The sequence below is a fragment of the Conger conger genome, chromosome 5 (assembly GCF_963514075.1).
Source record: "Conger conger chromosome 5, fConCon1.1, whole genome shotgun sequence".
NCBI classification, from domain to species: domain Eukaryota; kingdom Metazoa; phylum Chordata; class Actinopteri; order Anguilliformes; family Congridae; genus Conger; species Conger conger.
The window spans coordinates 26,368,298-26,380,931 of NC_083764.1; the positions used below are offsets into that span (position 1 = coordinate 26,368,298).

The 12,634-nt window shown below is 43.5% G+C and overlaps 1 protein-coding gene across 4 annotated transcripts in view; it reads right to left on the minus strand.

Moving 5' to 3' along the window:
* Positions 1-340: 340 nt before the first annotated feature.
* LOC133127933 (transcription factor IIIB 90 kDa subunit-like) overlaps positions 341-12,634 on the minus strand; it is a 68,687-nt gene continuing 56,393 nt past the window's right edge. For 3 of the 4 annotated variants that reach the window (XM_061241065.1, XM_061241064.1, XM_061241067.1), the window contains 5 exons: positions 12,486-12,541; positions 9,622-9,905; positions 5,345-5,396; positions 4,353-4,548; positions 341-2,425 (listed from right to left, as the gene is read on the minus strand). In XM_061241065.1, the coding sequence (XP_061097049.1) occupies positions 2,385-2,425; positions 4,353-4,548; positions 5,345-5,396; positions 9,622-9,905; positions 12,486-12,541 (629 nt within the window). In that variant the 3' untranslated portion in view covers positions 341-2,384. The remainder of the gene's footprint in view (positions 2,426-4,352; positions 4,549-5,344; positions 5,397-9,621; positions 9,906-12,485; positions 12,542-12,634) is intronic. The other variant, XM_061241066.1, reaches the window with a different exon arrangement.

Here is a 12,634-nt window from a genome sequence, read left to right on the forward strand (position 1 = left end):
CCAAATTAATGACCACAAACTATGTCTGTGGGTATGTATGCGAGTGAGAGCTTTGGTGTGTATGTGTCAGACAAATAAACCGAGAGAACAAGGGAGATAAACCTGCAGTAAACCACAAGCTGAACAGCAATAACAGTAGTTTCCAAAGTGCAATAAAAAAACACAACTTAATTGCATTATGGTGTTAAAATCACTCCCGTTACCCAGGAAAACAGTGAGAGTGTAAAGAAAATAATTTCCAGAATGGGCACCTTCACTAATAATCAGGGAGCCTACAGAACGGCAAGGGGCCAGCTGCCGAAGTTGCCGGTCTCCACAAAGAAAAACACACCCCATTGAGTCTGCTTGGAATAAAACTTTATTAAAATGCCACTGGTGAATGTCGCTAACAGCAGACTGGCTGCTGTATCAGATTGGACGGAATGGGGTGGTATGCGGCCAATCCCACTGCCAATGTCGGCGCATGGGATCATTAAAACATCTACAATCAAGCATTCGCTTAGTGCCTTAAAAAAGACCTTGGTCAAATATGTAATTGTTTCAAATACGTTTGTGTACTCGATTGATCTTGTCTGGTGCAATTGAGCCAACCAAGAGAACCAGAAGGTGGGGTTTACATCATTTCTGAGTGTATTTCATTGGTTCCAATACACCAGACAGGCTCAGTAAAGTGTAGAAAAGTATTTGTATCCAAAACAATTACGTATTTGACCTAGGTTTGCTTAAAAACAAATCGAGGTTACTTCTGGATTAAAACAGACTATTCCTGCTGAAATAAGGCAGCAGACAAAACATCTGCTGGAATGTTCTGGAAGAGACTAAAAACATTAAAATAAAAACAAACATACCAACAAAAAAAATCTGAAAAAGGGTACAGCCGAAGATATTAACATGTGTACAAGTATATACGATAACTATTTTCAACAAACCTTTTTTTTTTTGCATTCCTTAAATCTGTACAAAAAAGTGATGCACCCATGGAAATATATAGCAAATGCCAAAAAATTTTACATACAGTAACTGGATTTCTCACTTCTGCAGTTGAATAGAAAATGGAGACATATCTATTGGACAAATACAAAGCTCAGACAAATCCATTAAAGCTAAGTGCTGGCTAAGTTCCGGAGGATGAGTTGAAAGTCGTGTGGGTACTGCGACAGGGCGATTTGTGAATCATGCAGAAAGCAGGATTAAATGGCTGCTCTGTTATCCGTCAGACTTTATGATTTAATGCTCTGTTTTGAGCAGCTGCCCTGCCTCAGAAATGAATTTGTTAGATGCCTTTGGAGCTGCCATCATGTGCGCTTGGGGGTCCACAGAGGGGATCTCAAACTCTAGTCCTGGGCAGCTGCAGTGTTTGTTCGTTGATATCATTTCACTTAAATCAGCGGCCAATCAATGCTGTGGGCCCAAGGTGTGTGGATTCTTAAGCCAATCAGATGCGTGAGAGAGATCAACAGAGAGAGAGTGAGAGAGACAGAGAGAGAACATTAATAGCCTACGGTAATTATTATAGAGATAAGCCACAGAATAGGACTTAAGTTGCTGCACACAATGAAAACCACCAGACACATCAGTGTGCTCCATGTTTTGAGTTCCAGATCCCTGATCTAAAGTCTTACCCGTAACATGTGCCAGTTTTACTTAACATAGCAGTGTAGTGAAGCAAGGGGCCTGTATGTCTCGTCTTGAAAGGCAAAAGACCCACCTTCAGCTAAGGCCTAACTACTTTACAGAACTAGATGTGGTTGAAAAAGAATAGTCTTGGGACATATCAAAAATACAAACTCAGGCTCACCAGAAGGTGTAATCAGCTTATAATTCACCCTTCTCCTTCCTGTTCAGAGGCACTTCAAACCAGCTCTGGAGAAGAGCTACTTTCAGCCCCAACAATGTCTGTCTGGGCCAATGGTCCTCACTCCTGGTCCTGGAGAGCCTCAGGGTGTGCTGGTTTTTGTTTTCGCCTTAATATCAGCAACCATATTAATATTCAGACGCTGCGGCTCTCCAGGATCAGGAGTGAGGACCACTGCTCTGGGCTGTTAATGAGACCAGCTGGGCGTGGTCGGTGCTGACACTTTCACACGGTGGCTGTAGAGAGCATTCACAGTGACCGTTCAGAGAACTCTAATGACTCGGTCAGCTGCACAGCTATTGTTACTGGTGTTTACAGCCTCTTTGTTTGTGTGTTGCTGGTGCTCATCCAGAGCTGCTGTGTATTGGTGTGGTTAGGCCCCTCTCCCAAGCTGCCCTGTCCCTTTCACAGCCGTCCTTCCCGGGCTGTGGAGCCTCCTGCCTCCCCGGCAGTGACACAAGCTTCCTGAGGCCGGAGGGGAAGCTGCTCAGTGCATCGCAGAGGGCCGACATGGGGACACGGCCCACCGCTAGAGCCCCTCCTCTTCCTCATCCACTTCCCGTCCGTAATCTGAGTGCGGGGAGGGAAACAGGAATGTCAGAGTATATTTACTCCTGTACTTCTGTGTTCTGTCTGTGTGTGTGCGTGCATGTGTGTGTCTATGTGTGTGCATGTGCATGTGTATGTGTGTCTGTTTGTGTGCGCATGCATACAGTTGTGTTCAAGAAAATAGCAGTACAACATCAGTAACCTGTTATTAGTAGTAGTGATATTTCAGCATGGCAAATACTTTATTTGTAGATAATAGAATAATAGTAGTGTAATAGAAAAACAACAGACCCAACTGTCATGACATGCACGCTGCTTGTTCTCTGAGTAATTGACTCATTCATTGAAAGGAGCGTGTTCAAAATAATAGCAGTGTCGAGTTTAATTAGAGAATTCATCCATTCTGTCATTAATTGTCCTTTATTTAGGAAGAAGGGAAGCAAATGTTCCACACATTGTTTAAAAATATATTTCCTTCTGAATTGCTAAATCGGCCATTCCAAGCATTGTTCGGAGGAACAACGTAATTTGATTAAGAACTTGATTGGAGAGGGGAAAACATTTAAAGAAGTGCAGCAAATTATAGGATGCTCAGCTAAAATGATCTCAAATGCTTTAAAGTGGCAACAAAAACCCGAAACAAGCGGAAGAAAACTAGCAACTACTGTTAAAACGGATCAAAGAGTAGTCAGAATGGCAAAGATTCAGTCATTCATCAGCTCCAGAAAGATCAAAGATGATCTACAATTACCTGTAAGTGCTGTTACAGTCAGAAGATGTTTGATCGAAGCTAAGCTATCAGCAAGAAGCCCCCGTAAAGCACCATTGTTGAAAAAAGGGAATGTGCAGAATCGGGTCAAATTTGCTACGGAACACATCGATTGGCCCAGAGAGAATGCCGTAACATTCTTCTGTTCTTTTCGGGTCTCGTGGTCGTCGACAGTACATCAGACGACCCCCGGGTACTGAATTCAAGCCACAGTACACTGTGAAGACAGTGAAGCATGGTGGCGCAAAAATCATGTTTTTTCATCACACTACAGTGTTGGGTTCGTATACCAGGCATCATGGAGCAGTTTGAATACATCAAAATATTTGAAGAGATTATGTTGCCATATGCCGAAGAGGAAATGCCCCTGAAATGGGTGTTTCAACAAGACAACGACCCCAAACACATAAGTGAGGAACATCTTGGTTCCAGACAAAAAGGATTGAGGTAATGGAGTGGACAGCTCAATCCCCCAATCTCAACTCCATTGAAAACTTGTGGGGTGACATTAAAAATGCAGTTTCTGAAGCAAAACCTAAAAATTCACAGGAACTGTGGAATGTAGTTTGTTCATCCTGTGCTGAAATACCTGTTTCTAGGTGCCAGAAGTTGGTTGACTCGATGCAACGCAGATGCGCAGCAGTTATCAAAAACAATGGTTATGCAACTAAATATTAGTTCAGTAATTTAAATTGAAGTTAAATCTTGAAAAATGTATTCTGTCTATTCAGCCTGAAGAGAGTTGACACGGCCATTTATTTGAACAGATTAATATTCCTTTTCTTTGTTTCCTGTAAAAGAATAACGCAGACTTGATAAAATTTGCTAATGCTTTGATTTGGAATTGAATGTGTAATGTTTCCACTGCATTTGAAATATGGAACTAAAAGCTATTAAAAAATATTTGCACTTTATTCACTTTTTTTAACGCACTGCTATTTATTTGAACACAACTGTATGTGTGTGTTTGCGTGCGTGCATGTGTGTATCTATGTGAGTGTATGTGAGTGTGTGAGTGTATGTGTATGTGTGTGTGTGCATGCAAGTGTGTGTCTATGTGCGTGTATGTACATGTGTGTATGCGAGTGTGTGCGTGTATGTGTGCGTGCATGCATGTGTGTGTCTATGTGCGTGTATGTACATGTGTGCGCGTGCATGTGTGGACACGTTTCCACTGACCGTCGTTCCCCATGAGCTCCATGGCGCTCACGCAGGGTTCCTCTGCCTCCTCCTCTTCCTCCTCGGCCTCTTCATCGTACACCACCGGCCCGCTCTCCACCACCACTGTTGCTGAGGGACCGGGGGGCGTCGCCGGGGGACTTGCGAGGGCAGCCTGGCGGAACAGACAGTGGCCGGGCGTGAGAAGGCTACCTCGCTAAGAAAACAGGTCAAGACCAATAATTAGTTCAAGGGGATATTTTTTGCCTCCTTGATTTTGAGCTCAGGAGCCACCATTGCTGCTATGCGACACCAACGACTGACCTCTGCACTGGCTGCTTGGTGCACTCAACCCCACCTCAAAGGCCAGCACACTGATTCAATTCAATTCAATTCAATTCTTATTTTTTTTTTTTTTGTATAGCGCTTTTTTCAGGAGACTGTCACAAAGACATTTACAGAGTAGCAGAAGGGGAAACATCAGGCCTGAACCCCCATATAGTAATCACATGAGGTAAAGAACTTGAAGAACTCGAAATTCAGTGCATCATCATTCTTTTACGCATATGTATACTGGGATTGAACTGCAAGGGCAGCACAACACAAGTAGCTAAGCGCTACATCCCAAGCAGTTATTATCACTAATAATGCTTAGTATACTAAAGCCATCACTTATGTGCACTGACACTTAACTGCAGAGGTAGAATACACCTGACTCATGACTCCCACTCAAAATACTGTTGCATAACCTGTGTTTCCAGAAGCCATTAGCATTATCAGGAAATTGCTCTACAGTTTGAAAAAGCAGAACATCCATCAAGCCTTTAATTGCTGCTTGGAATTTTACCTTGCACAATGACTTTTATTAATCGTTTTTGTAATGCTCTGTGACTTTCATGGTTGCTGCTATCATTCTGTGCTTCTTAATGCAGCATTTCATGCACTAAATACCTAATATTTACAGCTATATTGTTACATGTGACAGCCATTAAGGTACTGAGAAAGGGTCTCACCTGCTCCTCAGCGAGCCTCTTATTGGCTTGGGCGGATATCAGTGGGCGGAGTCTGAAATAGAGCGGCAGAGCAATAATCATGTGAGAGGTCAGGGAGAGACAACATCACTTCCTGGGTCAGGCCTTGCACAGCCAGTTCTGTCTTGTTCATGAAGACAGTGCTCTCAATTAGACCAGGGTAAAATACATCATTCTGGTATAATAGAACATACAGAATGCTGTCAAAATTGCAGCTCAATGTTAAAGCAACTTACCTACTCCAGTTTTTAAAACATCAGAAAAAAACATTTAGGGTCACAGACAGATCAAGCGTAGTACACTGAATGCAATTGTGAATGGAAATTCTCCATAGAACACACAAGCTTAATGTGAATCTGTGAAACTGGCCATGTTTTGTTACTAATGTTTGGGCTAATGATGCCCTGCAGCAGTGATAGAAGTATTAGTCCATTTGGGACTACAGCAGTGTTGGAGATTTGGGGATTCATGAGCACTTTGAAGGACAGAGCTGCCGTGTACAGTAAAGCCACAATGTGACTTGTTACAGCAAAGTACCCTCACCACAAAAAAATAGAGAGACACTGACAACATGAAAAGTGACAACATGAAGAAAGCAGTTTAAGTTGATAAGGTCCCACCATCTGTCACCGCCAGTCTAAGGCACATTAAAACACATAACATGCACGCAGACACAGTGCCCTCCATATCATTTGGGACTGTTTTGCCACAATTTTAGATTGGGAATCACACAATTTAATGTGGTTAAAGTGCACATTCTCAGATTTTATTAGAGGGTATTTTTATACATTTTGGTTTCACCATTTAGAAATTAAAGCTGTTTTTTTGATAGGCCCCCCCATTTCAGGTCACTATAACGTTTGGGACATTCATAGATGTTTGTAATTGCTCAGGTGTGTTTAATTTCTTCCTTATTGCCGGTATAAGAGAGCTCCTAGAGTACCTAGTCTTTCCTCTAGTCTTTCGATAACATTTGGAAACTATTATTGCTGTTTATCAACATGAGGACCAAAGTTGTGCCAATGAAAGACAAAGAAGCCACTATGAGAAACAAGAATAAATCAGTTAAAGACATAAGTCAAACCTTAGGCTTACCAAAATCATCTGTTTGGAACATAATTAGGAAGGAAGAGAACACTGGTGAGTTTACTAATCTCAACGGGACTGGCAGGCCAAGGAAGACCTCCATAGCTGATGACAAAATAATTCTCTCAATAATAAAGAAACATCCCCAAACACCTATCAGACAGATCAGGAACACACTTCATATTGTACCACATAAACACACACTGGTTTGACAGGTTGTTTCAGGCCAGCTGTGTATTTGAAACCCCTCTCTTTTCAGTGCACTGGAATTGCTGAGAATGCTCCTTTGTTAGAATGTACAGACGTATGAAACTGTCTGACAGTCTGGACAGGGAGAAAGAGGAGCACAAAGGACGCTCAAGCCAGAAAACCCTATTTCTGGAGGGGTGCCTAACCTTTACTGGATAGAAGGGAACACAGCAGCTCAGACAGCAGCAGGCCAGTGAACATACAACCTTGAAAGAGCCAGGAGAACTAAGGCCCCCTGGCCATGTGTCTCAGTAAGGGCTAAGAGTGACTATAAGAAAATTATGAAAATAAGGTAGTTTGCCTTTTTTGGTTAACATTAAAGTCACCCATCCATCCATCCATCCATCCATCCATTATCTTAACCTGCTTATCTTGAACAGGGTCGCAGGGGGCTGGAGCCTATCCCAGCATACATTGGGCGAAAGGCAGGAATACACCCTGGACAGGTCACCAGTCCATCACAGGGCACACACACCATTCACTCACATACTCATACCCACAGGCAATTTAGACTCTCCAATCAGCCTAACCTGCATGTCTTTGGACTGTGGGAGGAAACCGGAGGACCCCGGGGGAACCTACGTGAACACAGGGAGAACATGCAAACTCCACACAGAGAGGCCCCGGCCAACGAGGATTCGAACCCAGGATCTCCTTGCTGTGAGGTGGCAGCGCTAGCCACTGCACCATCTGTGCCGCCCTACATTGAATAATTTAAGATGAATTAGATGCAATAAAGGTGCTATGAACTGAAAATGAGACTTGCTAACGATTCTGAAATTGGATGGAATTAGCTGGAATTGCTAATTACGCATTATCTAATGAATTTGAATGCTAAGTCTTTGTCTGGTTAACACCTGTTTTCCATGGAGATAATTTAGTCTGTTAGTGAAGTGAAAACCGTAGGCTTCAACTTTTGAAGGCGTCCAGGCTGCTGTCTCAGTTTGGGAAATGACAGCGTACAGCTCTGGTAGTCAGCCACGCGGTAGAATATCAAACGCACGGTACGGCTACGGGCCAGCAGGCTTCGGCTCCTGCTAGCTCCAGCGCGTTTCCTGCTCTGCAGAGAAATGGGGTATGAAGACCTCTAATGGCGAGTTAATTGGAGAGGAAGAGACAAACACTGCTGCACACACCACATTCGCCTTACTCCCCTGCACCTCTGAGGATGCATCAGCCCGCAACACAGATTGGGAAGGGCAGGTGGGGGAAGGCTCCCCTGGGACACACCCAACGGTGTGTCGGTTAGCTGTGGTGGACAGTGCTGGTGAAGAAGCGAGGGGAAACGCTGCGTCCGTGAGCCGAGGGTGCCCCTCCCCCCATGACAAAGCGAGGCTGCCGGTGCGGCGAGGAACACCTAATCCTCATAAAGCCTTTTCCCAGCATCCTCTGCTCAGCGGGAGCTGGGGCCAGGGCCTGACAGCACTGCGCAGTGGGTAACTCAGTGGGCGTGCGGCTCGCCACCCAGCTGCTGGGAACAGGCTGCGGTTGTTCCGGAGCCCGTCAGGACTTCTCTCGAGTCCCCCAGGATTCATAAAACAATTCCTCCATGCTATCATAGCATGCTAGCGTCCTACAAGCCCCACCTGCTTTCTTTGACCTGACCCAAGGGAACAGACATGCTCAGTCCACACAACCAGTTGGCATGTGTGGCTGCCACAGGTGCTGTTTCACTTGTCTTCATTGATAATGTAACTACTGATACACTAGCAGCAGCAGAATGAATACTGAAGTCTACAGAAGAATCTTATCTGCTCAAGTTCAATCAAATGCCTCCAGATTGATTTGAACTCATTGGACAGTGCTTCATCCCAAACACCAGTGCTCTCTTTCTTCTTAATGATATTCCAAACAGTTTACTTTGGAAAGCCTATGTCTCTGACTGTTTTTTCTTATTTCTCAGCCTCACAACGGCTTCCTTGACTGTCATTGGCATGACTCTGGACCTCATGTTGACAAATACTAATAACAGACTCCAAGGCAATCAAAAGCTTCAAATTAATACTAGATACTGAAAGCTTACTTGCACTAAGGAAGCAGTAGAATACACCTGACGATTCAGAATGAGCTGAGAAGCCAACCGTTCACTTACTTTTGGTCCCCTAAAATGGGAGGTACTATGTATGAAAAGGGATGTGATTCCCACAAGCATCACCAGATATGGATGTACACTCAGTGAGCACCTTATTAGGTATTTATTGGACTTATTTTTTAGACTAGGTCTTCTGCTGGTGCAGCCTATCCACTTAAGAGGTTTGACGCGTTGTGTGTTTAGAGATGGTCTTCTGCATACCACTGTTGTAATGCGTGGTTTGCGTTACTACCACCTACCTGTTTTTGCCCACAGAACTGCTGCTCACTGGATGCTTTTTGCTTTTCGTACCATTCTCTGCAAACTCTAGAGACTGTTGTGAGTGAAAATCCCAGGAGATCAACAGTTTCTGAGATATTCAAACCACACTGTCTGGTACCAACAATCATTCCATGGTCAAAGTCACTTAGATCACATTTCTTCCCCATTCTGACATTTGGTCTGAAAAACAGCTGAAGCTCTTGACCATGTCTGCATGTGTCTATGCATTTAGTTGTTGCCACATGATATTTGCATTACCAAGCTATTGTACAGGACTACCTAATAAAGTGCTCAGTGAGTGTAAATACCTTCAAATTAAAGGGCACAAATTGCACATGTATTATTTAATTTCAAGTTCAATGTGCTGCACTACAGAGCCAAAAGAACATAAATTTCACAAACTGTCCAAATCCGTACAGACTGCACTGTACATAAAAGTCACATGGATAAGAATGGCTGTATTGTGATGTAATGTAATGAAATGTACATCCTGATTCATATCTACTCCAGGTGCCAAAAGTCTCTCTATTAGTCAGAACTGTACAGAATATTTAGGTTTACAGCACCCTACCTCTTGGCCATGCTGCTGACGTGGGCGGCCAGGCTGCGGGCGGAGCTGGCTCGTTTCCTGCGGCCGGGGAGCCTTTTGCCGCCCGCGACCTTGGGGGCGGGGGGCTCGTTGGGCTTCCGGGAGGGGCTGGCTCCACTCCCTCCGCCGCTGCCCTTGCTGTTGAGGTCGCGCAGCACGTCGTAGTTGATCTTGCTGGAGATCTTCTTCTGCTCCAGCATCTTCTCGATGGCCTCGCCCGCCGTGCTAGCGCGAATCGGCTCCCTCTTCCGCCCCGGCTTCTTGGGCTGTGGGGGGGAGGAACAAGGTCACAGCTGTTCTGCCGTACCTCCCCAAACCCACTCAAGCCTGATTTATACTTATTTGCACGCCCTTGCGACAATTGCCGTAAGACGCATTTTCCACAGACACTTTTTCTCAGTGTCGTGCACCTGTAGAATTTTGTTATGTGCCGGACACAGTCATACTTTGTTGCTCAGCATTGATTGGACAGCCAGATGGAACACTGAAATAAATTTGTCATGGCTATGCTCTGCCATGTTTTCAAAAATGTAAACATCAGCTGTTTGCCATCTTGTTACCATAGAGACAACAGAAGGGTCATCCCAGACCTTCACCGAATTATAAATGCAAAATGTTGTGCGACACTTTCATTTTCATCATAAAACACTAGTCCCAAGGGTGTGCAACAAAGTATAGATCAGGCTTTTCATCATATCATCATTATTATGCCAGAGTTATACAGTAATTCATTATTTTCGGTTGTTCTTCCACTTACATAAAATATTGCTATTCAATGTGTTTTTTGTTTTACATACAGTACTGTGCAAAATCTGTAAAGTGAAGATGCTTTCAAAGATAATGAGATGAACAGTTTCCAAATATAAAAAAACTTACTATCAAGAGCAGTGAACAGTTAAAAACTAAATCAAATCAATATTTGTTGTGACCACCCTTCACCTTTAAAACTGCATCAGACACACTGTCCTCCAGTTTTATAAGAAAATAAGCTGGTAGGTTGCTTGAAACATATTGGGAGAATTTGCCACAGTTCTTCTGCAGACTTTCACGCTTCTTCTAGCTCTCTAGATAATCCCAGACAGCTGTGATCATGTTAGGATTCAGGTTTTTTTTCTGTCTTGTATTCTGTCTGTTGTTAGCGTTTCCGTGTTTTTGTTACCTCTGTGTATACCGTAGTCACCTTGTCACTTCATTCATTTGTTTCACCTGTTTCACTTCCTGATTGTTTCCAACACCTGATTGCCCTCTCGTTACCTGTCCTATTTAAACCCCTCAGCTTGTATGTCTTGTCGCCAGATTGTTATGTGTTTCTATCATACCTTCCAGCGTTTTCTGATTGATAACTGTTACGACCTGTTTTGCCCCTGACTTCCATGTTTTGTTTATTCCTCTTGTCTGATTCTGAACCGTAGCTTTTTGACCAGTTTCTGTAGCTCGACTTTTGTTTCTGTGACGACGATTACGCTTTGGATTAGCCCTGATACACCTGTTTGCTGGAATTCTATTGCCTAGACTATCTATTACGAACTGCCTGATCCCTGTTGAATCTGTTTTCTGGCTTTTGACCCTCGCCTGTCTGACCTGCTACCTTATAATAAATGGTCTCGCATCTGGGTACCCTGTTCTGCGTGCCTGAAAGATCAAGTTTTTATCTGAAAAGTGGTCTATTACTTAATATGGTACTTTATTTCACAAAATACAAAGGGCCAGATTTACTAAGCCTTTTGTGACAATCAGGCGCACATATGCCGCATTCTGCCCAGGAAACATGTGTTGTATGTATCAACCTGGCACACGGGGCTAGAACCGCAGTATACGTGCATTTAGGTGAGCCATTGCAAGATGAGTTTCTCTCCTTAATGCATATGTATTTAAAGGTGGATTGTGAAAATCAAGGGTATCTGATTATGTATTCCTTAGAATTTTCTAAAGTTAACACAATTAATGATTTACACAATTTGTGTGTGAAAAGAGCAGGTGTAAACCGAGGCACAAGTGAGACAGATACAGAGGTGTAGGCTCCAAAGATGCACTGAAATAATCCATCGCGGACAAAAGCAATTAAAAGCAGCATTCTTCTGGTTAGTTAGCCTCTAAAACAATCGAGGAAAAGAAACAGGGAATTCAAGGGACTGCCAAAAAAGAGAAAATCACCTGCAACTTCTCTGACTAACATCCAGTCATACATAGAATTACTCTTCTGGGAGAAATAAAAGATGTCCTGGAACCTCTCACACAACGTTCTCATTCTATCCTGGCAATGATCAAGTCAATAGTCTAATGCAGAAAACAAAAAATAAACATCTAAGACCAAATTTAAAAGTTGGGTGCCAAGGACTTTGTCCTGTGCACCATGGGGTCTAAGGGACCATGTGTTTAGACTGGACCGTGGGTGTAGAGGTAACTGCGTCAGCAGAGTTTACCGCATGGTCTCTGTTTTGTGAATTCGAAAAAGTCAAATGAGTCAGCTCATTTGACTTTTGACAGAGGAACCATCTGCCTCAGTATTAAATGTGCAATTACTAATTAGTCACATAACTGACAGAAAATGGAATCACTTTCCAAGATACTGTTACTCAAGACAAAGAAAAACACACTATCCATCATAACGAGACTGTTTCATGAATATCAGTATCTGGTTTTGAATCCACCTCCTTGCCACATTGGATATAGGCTGCCTAACTCTTCCAGGAAAAATCAGCATGTGGAGCCAATGACACGGACCAAAGAATTACACAGACAGACAGTGAATGTGAAGCCTTCTGACCTGAGACATATGAGAGGAGCTGTGTGTCTGTAGTGGAGGTGCCACTGAGAGGTTTGACTGGCCCTGAGCAGGATTTTACCTTCTGTTCCTTGTAGATCCCCAGCTCCTTTTCTTTCGCTATCCTTTCTTCCTTCTCTGCAGAGGGGGGTAGACAGGTTCAAATGTTCTGCGACTTTTTAAAAATGAACAGAAAGCAACTGGGACTGAAATACATACATTGACTTCTGT